Below are 21,430 nucleotides of genomic sequence, written 5' to 3'. Positions count from 1 at the left end.
TAAAAGAAACGCATAATACAAAACTTTAAAAAAAAATTAAATAGAATGTCCCAAGCAAACCCAATTAGAATTGATTCTTAAATCAGTGTTTATTTTAACCTTGTAATACCGTAAGTAGGTGCGCCATTCAAATCTTAGTTCACGGTCCTTTAGTTCAAGTAATTTCTTGTTTTGGGAAGGAACGCAATCTTTTATCCACTGCAGACAGAAAAAGACTTTCAGATCTAGTAAACTCAAAACTTCCTCTTTCTTTAGCTAATTCTTCCTTTTATATGCCCCTACAACTCACAACAATCTAGGTTGTAGGTTGTAGGTTTGTAGGTTTATTGGATTTACACGCCGCTCTTCTCCCAAGGACTCAGGGTGGTATACAACATTAAAAGAAACACATAATACAAAAGTTAAAAAAAATTTAAATAGAATATCCAAAAAACAAACCCAATTAGAATTAACAATAACATTTTTTTAAAAAAAATCAAATTAAAATTAACAATGATCAATAATTTGTTTTGTTTTGTTCAGGCCAGGCTGGCTTGCTGGAAAAACCAACTTTTTAGGGCGCGTTGGACGGACCGGACAGAAAGTAGGGGGGTAGGGGGGCTGATCATCACCAGAATCCAAACTAAGGAGCTGCCAGAAATTTGTATAGCCATTGGCCTAGTTCATGTGATAACCTCTTGGCTATGCTATAAACACCTGCCCTTTTCTCCATTCCGTCCAATAAGGGGGAAAAATTAAATTATTTAAATACCAAATAATGCCACCTATCTGTAAAATATTCCCAGACGGTATTCAGTAGAGATCACTTCTAATCCAATTAAATAATTAGTTCCAATTACATTCGGAAAAAGGATACATCTATGGGTGTGTCCAGGTCACTGGATAATTCCATATACATTTGATTTGATGATTCAGTTCAACTTGCCAGTTTAGCCAGATGGATCTGGAGTCTCTATCGGATGAGCCCGTGATCTGATTTTTGGATCAGTGTTTAAAAGTACCATTAATATAACATAAAATATAAGCTGAAAGAACATGATAATGGCCATGAGTTATATAATCAGATGCCGAATAGAAGTGTCTTCTGCATACATCTGAGATAGAGCAAGATTGGCTTACGGTGCAATTCTGCTGGAATGCTGTTCCAGAGAATAAGCACCACAGGATAGATTCCAGGTATGAAAAGTGTTGTGGCCCAGCAGGAGCCGTTGGAGCTGCCACCAGATTCCGACAGTGAGGGGCCCTATGAGTCGGCTCTGAAGGAGGTGGAGGACCCTGGACAGGGTTCCGATTCCGAGCAGGGCGCAGAGAGGCTGGTTGGCCACCAGGAGGCACCTGAGCCTTGGACCAGTGGGGAGGAGACAAGGGAGAGTGAGCCAGAAGCCAGCAGTGAGTTGTTCCTGGATGCCCGGCATCGAAGAGCTAATAGGCGTCAGGAACAATTACGCAATTACAGGAGGTGATTGCACTCAGCTGGTGGTCATTAGGCTCCTCTCCAGACTATAAAAGCTACTTGTGCACACGCCCCTCTTTGCAGAAGTCAACACAGGATCGAATGTCGGAGAACATTGTTATGAGCTTGGCAGGCTGGATTGCTGCCAAGCCTTATCTGTGTTTATTGCTGCCCAAGCTTGTCTGTGCCGGTTTGCTGCCAAGGACCTGTTTGTCTGTTAATTGAATGCCGTAATTTATCTCTGGCTCGGAGTGTGGAACGAGGGGGGTCAGAACAGAAAAGAATACCCAGAGTATATCAAGTGGTCTAACTAGAAGCAGGAGTAAATGGAAGCAGAAGTCTCCAATAATTCTGTTTCCAGATTAAAACCTTGTAATTACATTTCCAAAAGTTTACACGTTGTAGCAAATGGATCACAGTGCAGTTCCATCCAATGCAGTATTCAAGGTGGCCGTGTGCACAGAACAACAGTCTTCAAGTTGAATGTAGTTTTTATTCCTATTTTCACACCGTACATGCAGGCAGCCCATCACGGAGAACAAAATAGCAATCAAGATGTGACATTGTGATGTCGGAGTCACTGCAGCTAAGCGATTTCTGTCCGGAATGACAATAGGTAGCGTATACACTCAGTGTTGTAAAAGATGTTAGTGTCATCACAACCACCTGGATCCCTTGAAGCAAGGAGTTGTAGGAGTAGTCTGCAAATTCGCGACCCGACAAATGCGCGCACGACAAAACCGCTGCGACAAAACCGCGCCACTAAAACCACAAAGTCATCAACGCACGCCACAATGTCATCAACGTGCCGACAACAGCGCGCCGACAGAAGTGCATTTTAAGTTAGGGTTAGGTTTAGGTTTACAGTGTGCTTTTGTTAGCGCGCTGTTGTTGGCGCGCTTCATCGCTCATTCATCGGCGCGGTTTAGAACTTGCGGTTTTGTCACTGCGGTTTAGTCGGGCACGCTTTTGTCGGGCGCCCTTTTGTCGATGAACCTGCAAATTAGATATCCTTTATTCCGCATCAAATTCAACGTTAAGATTCAGGAACTGCACATTCTCCGAGTCTTTGTTTCAGTAGGCTCAGTTTCTAGTCCCCATTCAGTCCATTGTATCAGACATTTTGGAACCTGCATAGTGTGGTTCTAATTTATGTGGTACTCGTTGATAACCCGGCGTTGCCCAGGTATTTATTTAATAGGGGGAAAATGTCCGCACCAAACGTAATTTCCAATGTTGGATTTTCCCTCTTACCAAAGGGAGACCCCTTGTGAAGTACTGTGAAGTCGTTACCATGGCAACTGCACTGCGCTGTACGGTAGAAGCCATTTTATGGCAGTACAGTAGAAGCCATTTTAAGGCACACCAGGCTGTATCTTAACAGAACGCTCACCCCGAGGGGTGTTAGAGGTGTCTTACCCCCGCAGTATTTTTTTCCCAGAGAGTAAGTCATCTGTGTACTAAGTTTGGTTGAAATTGCTCGAGGTGTTCCAGAGTTATGCTGGAACACACACACACACACACACACACACACACTTGCATAGTACAGAGTCAGCATGCTGATAATGCTGCTCCAAATCTCTTGGTGACTTCAAAGGTGGGGGGGAAACGGTACATGTAACAAGATGATACCTTGTTGAAATCCCTCTCAGGATTAGAGATTTTAAAAATTGTCCAAAGGCTTATATAACGCTGAGTACCAGAGCAAAGAAAACTGCCTGGCACAGATTTCTGCACTTAAAACGTGCCAATGAAGATCTTTCTGCATATATTGCAAACCCATTGACAGTGGGTGGTATGCTGGTTACAAGTCAATAAGGCAGATCATCACAAATCTTTACAGAGATTAAACTGTAGAAGAGAGTATATTAGCTTGGAAATATCTTAGTTATAGCCTTGTTGAAGAATCGTTCCTTCGTGTGAGGAAGGAGCAAATATTTGAAGAGTGGTAATCCTAAAGCATTCTCTCTTGCCACTAGTGGGGGGGGGGGGGACTTTGCATGTTGTTGTTCTGGTCCCGAGAGGTGGAGGGCACGGATGCTCTCAAGAGCCTGGCGGGCCTTCTTTATGCATTCCCTCCCATTCCCCTCATTCCCCGGACGGTCAGAAAGATAGTCAGGGAACGGGCCCAGATCATCCTACTCGCCCCCTACTGGCCCAGGAGACCGTGGTTTGCAGACTGGTCCAGATGTCGGTCTCCTCACCATGGAGGATACCTCGGGAGGAAATCGCCCTGTGTCAGGGGGTCCTGGTACATCTGGAGCCCCAGTGGCTCCACTTGACGGCCTGGCACTTGAGCGGCAACTCCTGAGGACCGCTAATCTGTCAAGATTTATACAGGAGCAAGGTTTTGGTTCACCGACAAATGCACACTCAACAAAAGCTTGCCGACGAAACCGCGGCGAGAAAACTGTGAGGTTGAAATCGCACCAACGAATGCGCGCAGAAGCGTGCCGACAAAAGCACACCAACAAAAGCGCGCCTTCAAGAAACAAGTAATAACAAGCTAATAACCCTAATCCTAAACCTAACCCTGAACCTAACCCTAACCCTTACCTTAACTTAAATCGCGCTTTTGTAGGCGCGGTTTTGTCGGCGCGTTGTTGTGGGCACGTTGATGTCATCGTGGTTTTCTCGCCGCACTTTTGTCACCGCTCTTTTGTCGTGCGCACATTTGTCGGGTCACGCAAGGTTTCTACTTCAGTAGTATTAGTAACAGTTTCTTATATTAAAAGTGAATGTAAATTTTCTTAAGAAAGCAAAGGATTAGAATATGAGTATGAAATTTGTTTTGCCAATAGATTGGCATGATTGACTAGAAGTAAAAACGAGCACAAAAAGAACAGGTATGCCTAGTACATTTAACTTTTCTTTCCCTTTGGGTAGTCAATCTGCTTTCATACTTCGTATGAAAGTACCTCAAGAGTCATTATTCAATGTTTGAACAGCAGTGTGTTCATGCTTTTTTGAATAAGAGATATCAGAGCATTGTTTATGAGTCCCCTTTTTTTAAGTGTAAGAATTGGTTGCCTTTAAGTGTCGCATGGTTTACTAACAATAGTTTTATGCACTATGAGGTTATTTGGGGTTCTTGTATGAGAGCCAGCCGATGAGAACGGGAGCCAAATTTTTGCATTCTACACAATTTACAGCTAGGTGGAATTTTAAAGGTCACCCCATGAGAAAGTGTTCTAATTATATTCCTTGGCAGTTACAAATAGACCCGTGAGTTTGCAGACTCCCACTCGTTAAAAAAATGATTGAGGGCTTTGGCCAGGGAAAACGAAAAGTTAAACAACACGCAGAATCGAAAGCCTGACAAAGAAAAACTTGAGGTTAACAAAAAAGCGTCAGTGGAGTTGGAAGATCAGGAGCTATAAAGAAGAAGCAGAGCTGCAGCTATAGAACAAATATCTGGGTGAGAAGACTCAGATGTAGGAAGGTCTCCAATCAGATTGTTAACTGAAGGGGGAGTTGGCTTTCAGAAGTTCATAGGAGTCGTAATAGAATTTAAGGTAGTTAGCTTGATGGCCGCCAGATGTTGTCGGGGTAAAATTATCAGTCTTTTCTCCTTTAGCGTACTGCACAGAGGCGAGGTGGCGCAGTGGTTAAATGCAGCACTGCAGGCTACTTCAGCTGACTGCAGTTCTGCAGTTCGGCTGTTCAAATCTCACCCGCTCAGGGTTGACTCTCAGCCTTCCATCCTTCCGAGGTGGGTAAAATGAGGACCCGGATTGTTGTTGGGGGCAATATGCTGACTCTGTAAAACCGCTTAGAGAGGGCTGAAAGCCCTATGAAGCGGTATATAAGTCTTAACTGCTATTGCTATTGCTTAGACTGATGGGAGTTGAAGTCAAAATAGCCAGAAGATACCAAGTTATTTATCCTTGCCTAAACTATACAGTGATGGTTTCTTCTTGGGACGAGTCATAAACTTAACTATATCCACATATAGTAGGGCAAGGTGCAGCCTTGCATGCTTGACACTGTGTGTAAAGCTTCCTACCTAGATCAGCAGTCCAAAAGCATGGGGAGAAAACTTATTTACCTATTCAATTAAATCAAAACGACCTCAACGTTTGCCTCTTTATAACATCAGATTTTGTTCTCCCTCCCGTCACTCAGGTTGAAATGTTTCTCCTCGCCTATGCTTTGCAGCACACCATCCAGGTTTACCGATTGTATAAGTACAAAACGGAAGAATTCATCACTCTTTATCCCAATGATCCCGAAGAAACCTGGCCCATGGTAACCCTTATAACAGAAGATGACCGACATTACAATATTCCTGCCCGAATGTGTGAAGAGACCAGTTTATAAGCAATATGATTCCCGTCCAGTTACATAAAACTGAATAAATGATGTAAAAGCAAACTTCTTAGTTGGTAATATTATTTGGATTGTGACAGTTAATTTAACAACACTTTGGAACATTGAATTCAGTTAGATTTACTCCCAGATTGGTCAATGCTTTAGAGGTAGAGGGCATCAATTGGAAATAGGGTATCTCATTGTTGATCATATTGCATTCTCTCCTTCTCTTTCTCTCCCTTCCACCCACCTCTCCTTACCTCTTTCTTCTTCCCTTGCCTCTCCTCCACTCTTCCCTTCCTACTATCTCTCCTCTTTCTCTCCCTTCCACCCTCCTCTCCTTTCCCTTCCTTCTTCCCCCCTTCCCTACTTCCTTCCTCCTCTCCTTCTTCCCTTACCTCTTCCCTACTCCTGCTCTCTCTCTTCCTCTTCCTACCCACTCTTTCTCTTTCTCTCTCTTCCACCCTCCTTTCTTTACCTCTTTCTTCCCTTCCCTTACCTTAGAGCCGAGGTGGCGCAGTGGTTAAATGCAGCACTGCAGGCTACTTCAGCTGATTGCAGTTCTGCAGTTCGGCTGTTCAAATCTCACCGGCTCAGGGTTGACTCAGCCTTCCATCCTTCCGAGGTGGGTAAAATGAGGACCCGGATTGTTGTTGGGGGCAATATGCTGACTCTGTAAACCGCTTAGAGAGGGCTGAAAGCCCTATGAAGCGGTATATAAGTCTAACTGCTATTGCTATTGCTATTACCTCTCCTCCACTCTTCCTCTTGCCTTCCTATTATCTCTCTTTCTCTTCCTTCCACCCTCCTCTCCTTTCCCTTCCTTCTTCCTTTCCTTCTCTACTTCCTTCCTCCTCTCCTTCTCCTTCCTTCTTCCCTTACCTCTCCCCTGCTCTTCCCCTTCCTACCCTCTTCCTCTCCCTTCCACCCTCCTCTCCTTCTCTCTTCCTTCCTTCCTTCTTCCTCTCCTCCTCTCCTCCTCTCTCCCTTTCTTTTTCTGTTGTTACAGGTGTCACTTTCAAATCTCAGTTTATGTTTTCTTGGGGATGGTATTTCCACAAACCCAGATACAGTTTCATATCATTTCCTTTTTTTCTCTTTCGTTCTACAGTCTATATGCCAGCCATCGTCCTGATTTGTTGGCTTGTTCAAAATAATTCCATCTGACTACTTTAATTTTCTGGGCTAATTCCTTTTGAGTTATTAAATTGATCTGCCTACTCATTTGTGTTGGTCACATTGCAATTATAGTATCATCTGTGGTCAATTTTTACAGGGCTTTTCTTGGAGGAATTGTACCCCAAAAGCGGGGGGGGGGGGGTGTTGTTGTCCATTCCTCCAATATAGAACCGCTGAACATTGTTATTTGGGGGACTTGCCAGTAGGTGTCACTGCAGGAAAGAGAGAGACTTATATGAAAAGTTCCTGGTGGCCTTCATAAGATAAGTTTCATAAAATTTCCATTGGGGAGCTCATGTTTAAAATAAAGCTTGTTTTCTTTTATGATTGTCTACTTCAGTCTATAAAGTGTGACTAATCCAATGCACAGAATGGATTATCAACACCACAACAATGGCTGCTTGTTCAAATGTTTGCCAAGCTGCCCCCATCCAAACGTGCATAATCCTATTTTGTAAGGATGAAATCATCGGGATTGAAATCCGTTGTCTAAATCCCGAGCGTATGAGGAGAATTGGCAATAATGGAACCGGCTCATTGGAAGGGCGAACTATTATCTTTAACTATTTCAAGGAGATGGATCCAGAGTGCAAGAGGCTTGAGTTTTGGATCTTTACAAATTCTCATTTAGATAAAACAATTTTCTTCTATAAGTGAATTATTTTTAGAAGCATTCAAACCATTCAATATCTGAATCAAGACTTACAATTGGATTCTTTTTCCTCCGTATAATTTAAGGTGATCTTGCTGGTTTCCTTTACAAAAAAAAGCCCTCTGGCTTTTTTTATAAGCCATACAGGGTCCTCATCAGTGGTGGGTTTCTGTCGGTTCGCACCAGATCGGGCGAACCGGTTGGTGAATTTTACCAATCCGGCGAGAGGAGGTTCAACCGATGGACCTGGAAGTAACTTCCAGAACGCCTGCCCCGGCCCTGTCGTTCACTCGCCTGTCGCAGCTCGCTCGCTCCCCCGCCCGTCCGCACTAAACTAGGCTAGCCAAGCCCAACGCTCACTGATTGGCTGGAGCCAATCAGTGAGCAGGCTGGAGGTGACCCATTTAAAAGTGGCGTCAACGGCCAACATTTCTCTCTTGTTCCTGAGCTGACAGCTTGCTCATCGGTCCTCCCTTCGCTTCGCCTTCCTCTGGTAAGCAACTAAGCATGAGGGGGGGCGGGGGGAGGCTAGTCCATAGCAACAGCACCTAGACTTACATAGGTATTAACAGTGCTTTACAGCCCTCTCTAAGCGGTTTACAGAGTCAACATATTGCTCCCCCCCCCCCCAATAATCAGGGTCCTCATTTTACAGACTCGGAAGGATGGGAGGCCGAGTCCATCTTGAACAGGTGAGGATCGAACTCCCAGCAGTGAGCTGAATTAGCCTGCAATACTGCATTCTAACCACTGCGCCACCCCAACTCCATCATGTTCTTCAGCCAGGCCTCGAAGAAGTCGTACTATTCAAAATGTGGCCAAAATGCGTGTCTCTGCTTAACGTCACGAATAATTTTTTTTAGAGATTCACAAGATTGGTAGTCTGGACTATAGTTGATTAATTTGTGGATCAGGGCTTTGTACAAATTCAGACTATTCAACCAGTATGGATAGTTGGTAATTCTGTATACATTGCAAATATTGGAAGTTGGGTTAATTCAACAAGCCATGAAATAACCATGGCTCAAGAGTGTTCTGCAATCATGGCCATTCTACATTTATTAATCCTGCCTTTATTTTTATAAGTGACTCAAGGTGGGCAATATACCTTATATACTTCCTTCCTATTTCCCACATGAACAATCCTGAGAAATATGTTCGGCTGAGATAAATGACTGACTCACGGTCACCCAGCTGGCTGTCATGCCTAAGGTAGGACTAGAACTCACAATGTCCTGGTTTCTAGGCCCACGCCTTAACAGCTGCTCCAAACTACAGATAATCTTCAACTTACAACGGTTCATTCAATGACCATTTGAAGTTACAATGGCCCTGAAAAAAGGGACTTATGACCGTTTTTCACACTTATGATCGTTGCGGCATCCCCATTCTCAAGTGATCAAAATTCAGATGCTTGGCAACTGACTCATACTTATGACATATGAACTGTCCTGAGGTCATATGACCACCTTTTGCGACCATGTGACAAGCAAAATCAATGGAGAATTACTGATTCGCTTACCGTGTTTCTCATTTAACAACTGCAGCGATTCATTTAACTGTGGCAAGGTCATACAATGGCACAAAACTTACTTAACAACAGAAATTCTGGGCTCAGTTGTGGTCGTAAGCTGAGAACTACCGGGCACCTTAAGACTAATTTCTAACAAATATGTTGGGCTCTGGTGTAGTAGTGGCACGTTTTCTAAAGATTACTCTGTTCCCTGCATCATTTACACTGTGCTGCGTGTAGAGATAGCCTTGGCCCCTTTGGGAAGGCAGTGAAAGTTCTTTATTCCCTTTCTTTTCTATGATCTGTTACGGAGGGGTGTTCTGACCCCCCTCGTCCCACACCAAAATACTCCGAGCCAAAGATACTTTACGGAATTTATTAATAGACAGACAGGTCCTTGGCAGCAAACCGGCACAGACAAGCCTTGGCAGCAATCCAGCCTGCCAAGCTAACAATACAGTTCTCCAACATTAGTTAATGCTTTGACTTCTACAAGAGAGGCGTGTGCACAAACATCCCTTTTATAGTCTGGAGAGGAGCCTAATTACCACCAGCTGAGTGCAATTACCTCCTGTAACTGCGCAACTGTTCCTGACGCCTATTAGCTCTCAGGTGCCGGGCATCTAGGAACAACTCCCTTGGCTCCTCCCCACTGCTGACGTCCGGATCACACTCCCTTCTCTCCTCCCCACTGGTCCAAGGCTCAGGCGCCTCCTGGTGGCCAACCAGCCTCTCTGCGCCCTGCTCGGAGTCGGAACCCTGTCCAAGGTCCTCCACATCCTCCAAAGCCGACTCATAGGGCCCCTCGCTGTCGGAGTCTGGTGGCAGCTCCAACGGCTCCTGCTGGGCCACAACAGAGGGGTAATATTTTTATTTCTTTTTTTAGCTATGTAGCACAAGTAGTCCTCAACTTACAACAGTTCATTTAGTGATGGTTACAACAGCACTGAAAAAAGTCACTTATGACAATTTTTCGGGCTTACAATCTTTGCAGCATCCCCATGATCATGTGATCAAAATTCTGATCCTTGACCACTGATTCATACTTATGACCACTGCAGTTTCCCAAGGTCATATCCTTTTGCAACGTTTTGACAAACAAAACCAATGGGGAAGCGAGATCCATTTAACAACAGTGTTACTAACTTATCAACTGCAATGATTCACTTAACAACTGTGATAAGTAAAGTCATAAAATGGGGCTAAAACCCACTTAACATAAATTGATGGGCTCAAATGTGCTTGTAAAGCAAAGACTGCCTGTATTTTTATTAACTCTATTAATAATTGCTTTTATTAGTGCAGTTTGGAGATTATTGTTAACCACTGTTGATTTAGTCCGATACAATTTATATACGAAATAAATAAAATATCTAGTTAAATAGTAAATCATTTCTGCGGAGAACCCATCTTACAAATGCTTCCCTTCATTTAAGTTCAAGTCATAATGCAGGAAAATGGGAACATTTTGGGTGTGCATAAGCAAATTAAAATAATACCGCACATATATTCACATTAACAAAATAAATTTTTTAACAAAGAACCCGATTGTTGAACAGATCTGAAAGTTTTTATTTCACTAGGGGTGTTTTGCTTAAGCTATTAATCATCAAACCATTTCAGTTGACCGCACATTCAATAGTGATTGGTTGATTACCCAGGATCCTCTTGGTTTTGGGGCATTCACTATTATAACAAAGAGTCTCCTCCACATATTTTTCTTGTTCTTGGGTTGGCCCTGGTGGGTTGGGTAATATTATTTGGGTGGGACAGATTTAGCTCTGAAGTTTCAGAAGCTGTTCCTAAACTGAATGTATTCACCACTTATTCTTATTTCTGTGTGCAGAACACAGTATTGATTTGCCAAGATAGGGTGGGGGAAAGTAGTACAATTAGTAGTATCATTTAGATCCTAAAAAACTGGCTTTTATGTATTCGAATTTACTACCTAAATCCTGGAGATGTGACTGTGTTGATGCTGCTTACTTTTATATATGGTGGACTTGCAAAAAGGTTAAAAGCATTTTGGCTAAAAATATGGTGGATTATGCAAAATGTTCTTTAAAAAAGGATAAAGTTTATCCCTCAGTTATTTTTGTTAGGTATAATTACTGATTGTACAGTTGTAGAGATTAACTTGATTTTGCATTTAATAACCGCAGCTAGACTCTTGGGGGCGCAATACTGGAAGAAGGAAGATTTGCCTACGATTCAAGAATGGACATTGAAAGTCACAAACCTAGCTGAGATGGCTAAAATATCTGCATATCTCAAGGACCACTCCAATGACAGATATAAACTGGAGTGGAGAAGATGGATTGACTATACTCAAAATAAATACGGGACTAAGAAATTTCAGATAGCTTATGACTAAAGAAATTAGGAATGATATAAATTGTTTAGAGGTAGCCTATCAAGGAGGAGTTAAAGCTCAAGTGAAATATGTTATTAACTTTTTTTTTCTTTTTAAGCTTATTTAGGAATGCTTTTGTTAAAGATTTATACCTTGTATTGGTTCTGGGAAGTCTGGGGGGGGGAAGGTTTGGGGGGGAGGGTGGGGGAAGGGAAGTAAATATTTGTAAAAGTTTGTTTTTTAAAATTTTCAATTAAAAAAAAAAGAGTGCTCCCAATGGTTTGTGGCTTCGTGTTCTGGCAGGGAGGAGAGTGGGCTATGTGAGCAACAACACACGAGCGGTGGGGCGGCGCACAGGCAGCCCACCACTGCTGCAAGTTTTGCAAGTTGAACTGCATGCGCATATGCGCCGGCCCGCTGCTCATGCGAGCAAAACTGTGTGTGTGCACCAACCTGCCACTTATGCAAGTCAAACTGTGTGTGTGTGTGTGTGTGCACACCAGCTTGCTACTCAGGCAGCCTGCTTCCCTTCCCCTCCTCAGCCAAACTTGCACGTTTGAGCTGTGTGCGCCGGCCATTGTTTGTGGAAGTCAAGGTGTGTATGTGTGCGCACCAGACCGCCATTCACATGGCCCGGGAGTTGGGGGGACCCCGTAGTACACACTTGCAGGAGGGAGGAGGGGGTCTTTCCCAAAGACCAGAGGCAGCTCAGTATGGAATCTTTGATCTATAGGAAGCGAGTCAAGAGTTTTGCAGATTGGCGCTTTAATCTAGCAAATTTCTGTGTATAGATGAGCTGCAATAATTTAAAAAAAAAACATCTGGAGTAACTCCCATCATTCTTGCTTCCTTGCGACAATTTACCAAAAATAATATATATCTTTAGTGTTAAATTTCACCACACAAACAAGCTCCGTTTTGCATTTTTTTTTTCTTTTTACTGAGCTTTGGGAAGAAAAAGACATTGCAACCTAAAATAAATTACATATAATGTACAATATATATATATATATGTATATATATTTATACACATCCAGTATGTATATACACACATATATTGATATAGGATCTTTAAAGATGTCTTCTGATCAAAACTATCCACTTCCAAAAATCTAGAAAACAGCTTTGTGCAAAATTAAATAAAATCATTTCACGGTTTGTAAAGCTTATAGAAAAATATAATTTTGTCTAAAGAAACCTTGAAATGTTTCCGTGTGTTTTGTTGTGTGTTAAGAGTGTCATGTGAAGTTACCAAATTAATCATGGGCACCGAGGGTCCCACTTTAGCTCCCTTAATAGTGGACAGCTGCATGATTGACAAAAAAACAGGAAGTTCCCCCGAGCAGCAACTACGGGGAAATCATTTTCACTTTCCACATCAAGAGCTGGAAGCTGGGGGTTTTCCCCGTGTTAAAGCTGCGCTTGGATTGCAGTAACCCACGTTAGCTGTATAACTGCCAATCCATGAAAGCCGATGGCCTGGCCAAGGGCGAGCTCCGTAGCGCATCAAAGTCACCAAAGCATTAAGTAGTCCGATCAGGTGAGAATGACTGACAAATGAAAACACTGATTCCACTGACAGAGACCCTTCCACAGCACCGCAAGATTTCCGTTTCGACCATTTTCCCAATGTAGGTTTTGATTTACTTAACAAGCATATTCCTATCCAAATTTTTCTCAAGGAAGAAGATATATTATTATATTCGTTGTACAAGTTAGCACATATAGCCGTTTGTACAAATAGCCTTATTTCTCCCCCTCCCCTGTCCCACAAGAGATTACTACTTTGGTTTAAATATTGATGTGCGTCTGTGTGTGTGGCCACATTTCTTTTTGGAGAGACCCCCTACTAACAAATGCTTGTCCCTCACCTCAACTACAGTATCCTGCATAGCATCAAATATGAGAACAACACTATCAAATATAAAGTTTTAGATAGGACACCAATATTGTAATAGAGCTTCTGATTTAAAGGTCCACAATTGTTTTTAGGAAACAGTTACAAGGTTAGTGTAATACAGATGGTTCACGGTTGACTACCAAAGGGAAAACTCTCTTTTGTATTATAGTAGATAACAATTAACCTTAAACAGAAGCGTTACCCTGTATTTAGTGTTATTCTGTATTTATCAAAAGTCTCTTTTAAGATATTTCATCTCTCACTCTTTTTTCGTCTTAGGATCCTGTTTGGTAGTCTTAGCAATATACAATATATTACACTGAATAATAATAAGAAAGCCAATCTCGGGGCTTCACCATGATACAGATCAAAGGAGTAAGGTCATGTTTCAGCAAGCAAAATAAAGCTAATGTTCCCCCCTCCCCACAATCCCCAGTTGTATCTTGATATTTCATTAACAATAATAAAAAGAAGCCGGGCAGGTATAAGAAGATGATGCAGGATGGCAACACAATCCATGAATCAACAGAGAGACTTTGGTTGACCAAAGATAAAAGATAAGGTCCTCAAGAACGTAAGTTTCCTCTACTGAATAGCTGCATTGTCTTTTGCTATTGCGTGAAATGAGAAAACAAAATTCAGTTGGAAGGGGAAGAAGAAAAATAGAGACTGTTCCTTTAAGTTCCTCATCCATGCCAGCATACTTGGTATGCTATGAATTCATTATCTGAAACCTTCAGAAGCAAGGCCTCGTCATTAAAAGTAAAGTGTGGGAGGAGGAGTAAACTTCCAGTTTTCCCTTGCAGAGTGTTCATTTATTATTCATTCTCTTCTCTCATTTCTACAATGTCCGTTATTTCTTCTGTTGGAGGCATGTCGGTCATTGCTGAGTCTTCACCTTCCGTCGCAGTCTCATCATCATTCCTCTTCTTTTTCTAGGGGTGGGGTGGGGAAACAAAACAAGTTTTGTAGAAGATGACCTGCAGGCAAAAGTTGCTTCCTTGCCTGCCTGCCTGCCTGCCTGCCTGTGTTCCAGCCATTCCTAGATCTCTAGATGGCTTAGATAAACCGTGACCCGACAAATGCACGAACAACAAAAGCGCGCCGACAAAACCGCAGCGCTAAAACCGCGATGTCAAAAGCGCGCCGACAAAAGCGTGCCGACAGAAGCGCGATTTAAGGTAAGGTTTAGGGTTAGGCTTAGGGTTTGGTTTAGGGTTAGGGTTACAGTGCGCTTCTGTCGGCGCGCTTCTGTCGGCGCGCTTCTGTCAGCGCGCTCCAGCGCTCATTCGTCGGTGCGGTTTAGTCAGGCGCGCTTTTGTTGTTCGCGCATTTGTGGTGGAACCAGATAAACACACACGTAAGACATAAAATTATAAAGTGCTAAAAGTAAATGCCAAATCATTGAACTCTTAAAGAGATTTTAATCTCTTTTTAAAATATTACTATTTAAGAGGAAGTCAGCCTCATCTGCAAGCGCAATTCATTCCACCATGATTGCCTTGCCTTAGAAGAAGCAGAATTAGTTACTAAAGTTGGACCTATTCATGGTGAGTTCTATACAGACCATGCTCTTGAGGAGGGCAGAGCAGACTTTACAGGGGATCCTGCAGGTAACTTGGCCACGTACATCTTTATACTAAAGTGAGCAACCTCAACTGGGTTTGGAAAACAAATGGCAGCCTGTGTAGATTTTCCAACACATGGGGTGAAATGGTATCACCTAGGACATCTTCTAAGGTAGGTAGGTTTTCAACTCCTGCACCCATTTATGGGGAGCTTTTCCCTATGGAGATGTATCTGAAAGGTTGTAAGTTCCTCATCTCTTTATTAGAATCAGATGAGCAAAGCTTCTCAAGGATTCAGGTAAGAATGAAATATAAGCTATGCTCTACTGCAGAGAGGTCACCAACCAGTGGTCCGCGAACAACTGGCGACCCACAGCGCAGACGGGCTGAAGCAACAGGTGTAGGCAACTTGCATTTCTTTCTTTCCCCTGCGGTGGCTTCCAGTTGGCTTAACCCACCCATGGCTGGACTCACCCCTCGCCCTCCCCGCCCACTCACTCCCCACCTGGCCTGGGAAGGGAAGGGTGGGAGATGGAGATTCGCTCCATATTCCAGAACGGGGACGAAGCTTCATTTCTTGCAGGGTCTCACAGGCGTTTCTTCCAGGCCTTGTCGGTGCTCTGCACACCTCGGTCCCTCCGGTTGATGTGCAACTTCCTCTCAGCCCTGAGACACTGGCCCGGCCCGGCCATTTCTCTCCGCTGCTGCTGTTGGCACCTCCATGGCCTGCCCGCTGCTCTTGCAGCACAGTTAAATTTAGCGTGATTGACAAATGGGGGAAACGGCATCTCCTCTTCCTCCCGGAGTGCCTTATGATCTGGAGCATGGCTGCAGCCGGGTCAGGAGAGTGTGTCAGGACAGAGAGCAGGCCGTGCGTCTCCCTGAGCAACCGAGATGCATCGCGCACCAACAAAGGCCAAAGAAGCACCTGCGAGACCCAGAGAGGGCCGGAAAAGCAGAATGAGAATGAGAGAGAGAGAAAGATGAGAGATAAGAGATAGATGGGCGGGGGCAGACAAAGATACGGGGGAAAGTGACAGACAGACAAAGAGAGGAGGAGCAAGAGATAGAGATGAGAGAGAGAGACAGAGAGGAGGAGAAAGAGATGTGAGAGAGACAGAGGAGAAAGATGAGAGAGTCAAAGAGGGAGAGTGAGAAAGAGAGAGGGAGAGGCAGACAAAGATACGGGGAAAAGAGACAGACAGACAAAGAGAGGAGGAGAAAGAGATGAGAGACAGAAAGAGAGGAGGAGAAAGATAAAGATGAGAGAGACAGGAAGAGAGGGAGAGGGAGAGGCAGACAAAGATACGGGGGAAAGACAGACAGACAAAGAGGAGGAGAAAGAGATGAGAAAGAAAGAGAGGAGGAGAAAGAGAAAGAGATGTGAGAGAGACAGAAAGAGGAAAAAGATGAGAGAGACAAAGAGAGGGAGAGGGAGAAAGGGAGAGGGAGAGGCAGACAAAGATACGGGGGAAAGAGACACAGACAAAGAGAGGAGGAGAAAGAGAAAGATGAGAGAGACAGAAAGAGAGAGAGAGAGAGAGAGAGAGAGGCAGACAAAGATACGGGGAAAAGTCAGACAGACAAAAAGAGGAGGAGAAAGAGATGAGAGAGAGAGAGAAAGAGAAGAAAGAGAGAGAGAAAGAGAGAGAGGGGAGAGAAAGAGAGAGAAACAGGTAGCCAAGCTAATTGCCTGAAGGATCCCATCCTGTCACTGGGAATCCAGGCACTTCAACGAGCAGTGCTCTGGATTCGTATTAGTGGTCCGTGGGATTTAGAATGATGAATTCAGTGGTCCCTGAGGTCTGAAAGGTTGGTGACCCCTGCTCTACTGTACACATCAATAAATTCAGTAACATGCCTGTAGCAAACAGTCTTCAGCTCAAAAGACCATTTCTGGTCTTCAGAAGTCATCACCGTTACTGTAGGCTGAAGGTACAAGCAGATAAACAAGAGGTCTGTTCCTCGAGAGAACGTCTTACCTGTTTTTGATAGACATAACAAGCTGCTATTGCAACCATAGTTGATTCTCCTACAAAGCCAGCGAGAAGTGATCCTACTCCTAGAGTAGCTCCATGGACCCTAAGAACATCAGAAAGAGATACATGCTACTCTCTCATTTCAACAATAAAGATTACTAGAATGATCAAAGTTTGGTTACATTCATTGTCTAATGTTCTTTCCGTATAATGTTACAAACTAAAACAATTGCCTCAATACCAGTCCCCAAAATTTCCCCAGGTACAGTCATTGATTGTAATGTTAAAGTTTGATTACTACCAGCACAACAACATGCAGAAAGGTTGTTCTGGTTATTGGGGGCGAGGGAATGCAGGGCTGGGGAAACCATATCTTCATGATGGGAGAGAGGCCCCAGGTAGGAAGGACCTCGGGGGCCAAACTGATGACTGGTAATATAGACAATGTAAGGGCTGTGGATGTTATAGGAAGGAATAGGCTATTAGGGGGGGAAAAAAGCAAAATTTTCAAATATTGAAACAAAAACTGTATGGCCAAAGAATGTGTATATACAATGGAGGGCTAGGTAGCCAAAAAAGGACATGTGGTAGTGTCATAAGCAATAATACAGCGTGACCTGACAAATGCACGCCCGATAAATGCCCGCCGACAAAACCGCCGTGACAAAACGGCGACGTTGAAAGCGCGCCCGCTAAAGCGCGCCCACAAAACCGCGCCCACAAAAGCACGGTTAGGGTTTTTAGGTTAGGGTTAGGGTAAGGGTTGTTAACGTTGTTACCATTGTTTTCACGGTTTTTGGTGATGCGCTTTTGTCGGCGCGCATTTGTCGACGCGCTTTAGTGGGTGCGCTTTCAACGTCGCCGTTTTGTCGCGGCGGTTTTGTCGGTGAACCATAATATAGAACTACAGAAGTGCTCTACATAGGTTGCATTCCATTTTGTTCGCAAGTCCGAACAAGTATATGTATGTAATGTGCTGTAAACTGATCTTCCAACTTCTGGGACCTCCTAGGTTAAAGTTTCAGACAGATCTGTCCATATTGATGAAAGTTTGTAACTCAAAAATTCATAAATAGTACTAATGTCTGATTGCTTATTCCTCCCAGCTGCCATGTAGATGAGAAAGTGAGTACGAATAGCGGGTGCTACCATGTATGTATGCCTGATTCTTCGCCTGCCACACAACCTAATCACAAAATCTATGCTTTAGAGCAGTGTTTCTCAACCTTGGCAACTTGAAGATGTCCGGACTTCAACTCCCAGAACTCCCCAGCCAGCGAATGCTGGTGGGGAATTCTGGAAGTTGAAGTCCGGACATCTTCAAGTTGCCAAGGTTGAGAAACACTGCTTTACAGTCATCTTCCAATATCTTGCAATAATAGTTTTCCTGACAGAAAGAAAGAGAACTATGCTCACTCTTACAATTCTGAAATGTGTTTCCTCCATGCAGGAAAATCCCTGCCCCTCCATCATATTACTACTGTATCTGGATTGGGGTTTCCATTTGAAAATTGAATATCTATATCTATATCATCTATATCATCTATATCATCTATATCATCTATATCTATATCTATCTATCTATCTATCTATCTATCTATGTATATATATATGTGTGTGTGTGTGTGTGTGTGTGTGTGTGTGTGCGTGTGTGTGTGTATGTTTTATTTGTGCTGATAAATAAATAAAGGGAGACTAGTATAGATCTATTTCAAGCTATTTAGCTCTCATCAGCTAGCCATACCCTTACTGGGATTCGAACCTGGGCTGTATTACATCTTAGGCAGATGTCCCAAAGTCATAATCTAATCAGTCATTTTAGTGTGGCCAAAATGCAGCAAAGCCACACATTTGGGAAATAATGCACAGAAACGAGTTTCTTTATCAAAGCTTGTTGCAGATAAATATATATATCAGCCAAAATTAATGCGGGGGGAAATAACTGAGACAAGCAACAGTTTCAATCAACTTTTAGGGGCACTTCATCAACTCTAAACCTCAACTGCAACTAATTCTAGATCCAAACCAAGTTTGCTTGGCCTAGACTTAACTACTTCCAATTCTTTGCAATTCTTTGGAATGTTCCTTATGGGTTTACAAAGCTCCATCCCCATTGAAAATATTGGCTCTGTCCCGGAAGAAATGCAGAGTAGTCCTTTCCATTTGTGAAAGCAATTGAGAAAAACAGAAAGGTGGCCCATGCTCAGAAAAAGTTTGTCTGCTCCAGCTGAAACAAACCCTGATTTAAATTATCACCACATACACAAAGCATTTAATGTGGAAAGCTATCACTATGGGGTATAATTGTTGGGCAGTTTCCCAATAAATCTTTTCTGAGATGACAGCATTCCTCCCTCCAGAGGTGGATTCCTACCGATTCGCACCAGTTCGGTAGAACCGGTTCGTCAAATCTACCGAACCGGTTAGAAGAGGTTCCACCAGTGGACCCGGAAAGTAGGCCACACCTACAGAAGAGGTGCCAAATTTTTTTGAAACCCACCACTGCCTCCCTCTCTCTGTCTTTCCTTTCAACCAATAAGCAATTCTATGCCGGGTTGAACTGTGACCCAGCCAAGTAGCAATTGGATGTGGATGGAGAATATTGTGGTTGAATGCAATGGATAGTATGACTTTGTGTTACAGAAGACATGGCATCATTGACAAAAATACAAAAGGCTAATAAGAGTATAACTTACCCTAAATAAGGCAGGACAATCAAACTGGTGATGAGCACAATGATGCGCAGTACTGAGCTAGGAGCTAGGACAAAAGTCTTTTTCAAGGTCATCAGCCATCCAGTCAAGTGCGCTCTCACTGTGACTAAAGGAGAAGAACACGGAAAGAACGATTACTGGTAGCAAAAGCTCGGATACATGCTCAACCTCTAAGAGACAATTCTAGTTTTTCCTCTAGGAAAAAAATACATGATTGCCTTCCTTTCTCAGGTGTCATGTGAAGGTCTGAACTACGTAAGAAAATGAGCATTGTTCATGATTAAAGAAGCTGCAAACACATAAGTAAATACCTGGAATTACGATACACTATCGGTAGCAAAATCTGATTTCTCCTGTTGCTTAAAAAATAGGATTTTCCAATTAAAAAAACCCTTTGGCTAATATGCTTCTAAACTAAGATCCTTGTAATATAGTTTCATGCCCTCTCAAAATAATACATTTCTAGTAAAGGTTTGAGCCACCTTCTTCAACCTAAACGATGGGGCATTAACACAACTGACTCCAGGCTTGGGGAACCTTGAAGAAGTCATTTTTTCATGAACGGGTCAAGTTGGGGACCAGTGGTGGGATTCAAATAATTTAACAACCGGTTCTCTGCTCTGATGATTTCTTCCAACAACCAGTTTACCAAACTGCTCAGAAAGTTTTACAACCGGTTCTCCCGGACTGATGCGAACTGGCTGAATCCCACCACTGGTGTGTACCATTCATTTCTTCTGTTTTCTACATACCTGGAACTGGAAAGAAGGAGAAGATCCGAAGAGGAATGACACAGAGTTCTGCAAAAGCAAAATCAACTCCAATGATGTCGATCAAGATCTTCTCCGATACATTAGGCGTCCAAAACATCACAAAGCAGAGCTGGAAGAATCAGAAAATAATAGTTCATGATTAGATATTGTCTCTTAATTAGCTAAATGTCCCATTGGTTTTTGAAATATAGAACTTCAGCTTTCAAACCACCTCCAACTTACAGTATGTTTAGGGATCTGCTATGATCACTGGAGGTAAGTCATTAGACTTACAAGCCTATTATTTTATTTAAAACAAAATTAATATTTTATTTACAATAATATTCTTGCTCCATATTGCCAATATTTCTACCTGCATGAAAAATTCCAGGTTTAACTTCCCCTTTGAGAGCCCCATAACTCCATTTTGCCTGCTGACCTAAACTTCCCTGTTAAAATGTAGTGAATATGTGCTTTTAAATCCAGATTAACATTTCCTTGTTATATTTTTGACTTAATCAATATGCTGCTAATGTTCTTTTATTTTAATATCTTCGGTCATTCATTTTCAAGCACAATTGAGAGGTTTGCAGATTTCATCAAAAAAACACTTCTAGTTTTTAAAATGAAATCTTCCAAGAATATCACATTGCACAACCCTACTAAATATGTTTTTAAACTTATATAAGTACAACCATACATGCATTTATAATAATATATGAGTCTTTCTAAAATATTGAACACTTCATACATTTCTTGTAGCAGTTTATTTATTTTAGTTTTTTAGGCTGCCCATCACCACCTAAATCTGTAACTGTCAGAATCTAATAACCATTTAAAACATAAAATTAAAAGTTTTCATACTAAAATAGAATTAACTTTATTTTAGAAAGGTTGATGTTCCTCTTGTTTTTGGCATATGTTCCTTCCCTTTTTAAGCTTAACTTAAAACTTTAAAACTGTAACTTGGTAACTAAAACAGTTTTATAAATGTAGTTAAATTAACTAAAATAAGATTAAGAAATTGCCTTTCTCTTTTGGAAGTTAAGTATATTT

The 21,430-nt window shown here is 42.5% G+C and overlaps 2 protein-coding genes across 2 annotated transcripts in view; one reads left to right on the top strand and one right to left on the bottom strand.

The window, feature by feature from the left end:
- Positions 1-5,954, top strand: part of OTULIN (OTU deubiquitinase with linear linkage specificity) — a 32,383-nt gene extending 26,429 nt beyond the window's left edge. Inside the window, exon 9 of the mRNA XM_032219861.1 lies at positions 5,579-5,954. Coding sequence (XP_032075752.1) covers positions 5,579-5,773 — 195 coding nt within the window. The 3' untranslated portion in view covers positions 5,774-5,954. The remainder of the gene's footprint in view (positions 1-5,578) is intronic.
- A 7,159-nt stretch (positions 5,955-13,113) lies between these two features.
- Positions 13,114-21,430, bottom strand: part of ANKH (ANKH inorganic pyrophosphate transport regulator) — a 106,462-nt gene continuing 98,145 nt past the window's right edge. Inside the window, exons 9-12 of the mRNA XM_032219910.1 lie at positions 20,375-20,504; positions 19,605-19,728; positions 16,912-17,011; positions 13,114-14,296 (exon numbers count right to left, since the gene is read on the bottom strand). Coding sequence (XP_032075801.1) covers positions 14,180-14,296; positions 16,912-17,011; positions 19,605-19,728; positions 20,375-20,504 — 471 coding nt within the window. The 3' untranslated portion in view covers positions 13,114-14,179. The remainder of the gene's footprint in view (positions 14,297-16,911; positions 17,012-19,604; positions 19,729-20,374; positions 20,505-21,430) is intronic.

This window comes from Thamnophis elegans, chromosome 6 (assembly GCF_009769535.1).
Source record: "Thamnophis elegans isolate rThaEle1 chromosome 6, rThaEle1.pri, whole genome shotgun sequence".
Taxonomy (NCBI): Eukaryota; Metazoa; Chordata; class Lepidosauria; order Squamata; family Colubridae; genus Thamnophis; species Thamnophis elegans.
Note: the sequence above shows the minus strand (reverse complement) of the source record. Positions and strands in the feature narration are given on the sequence as shown.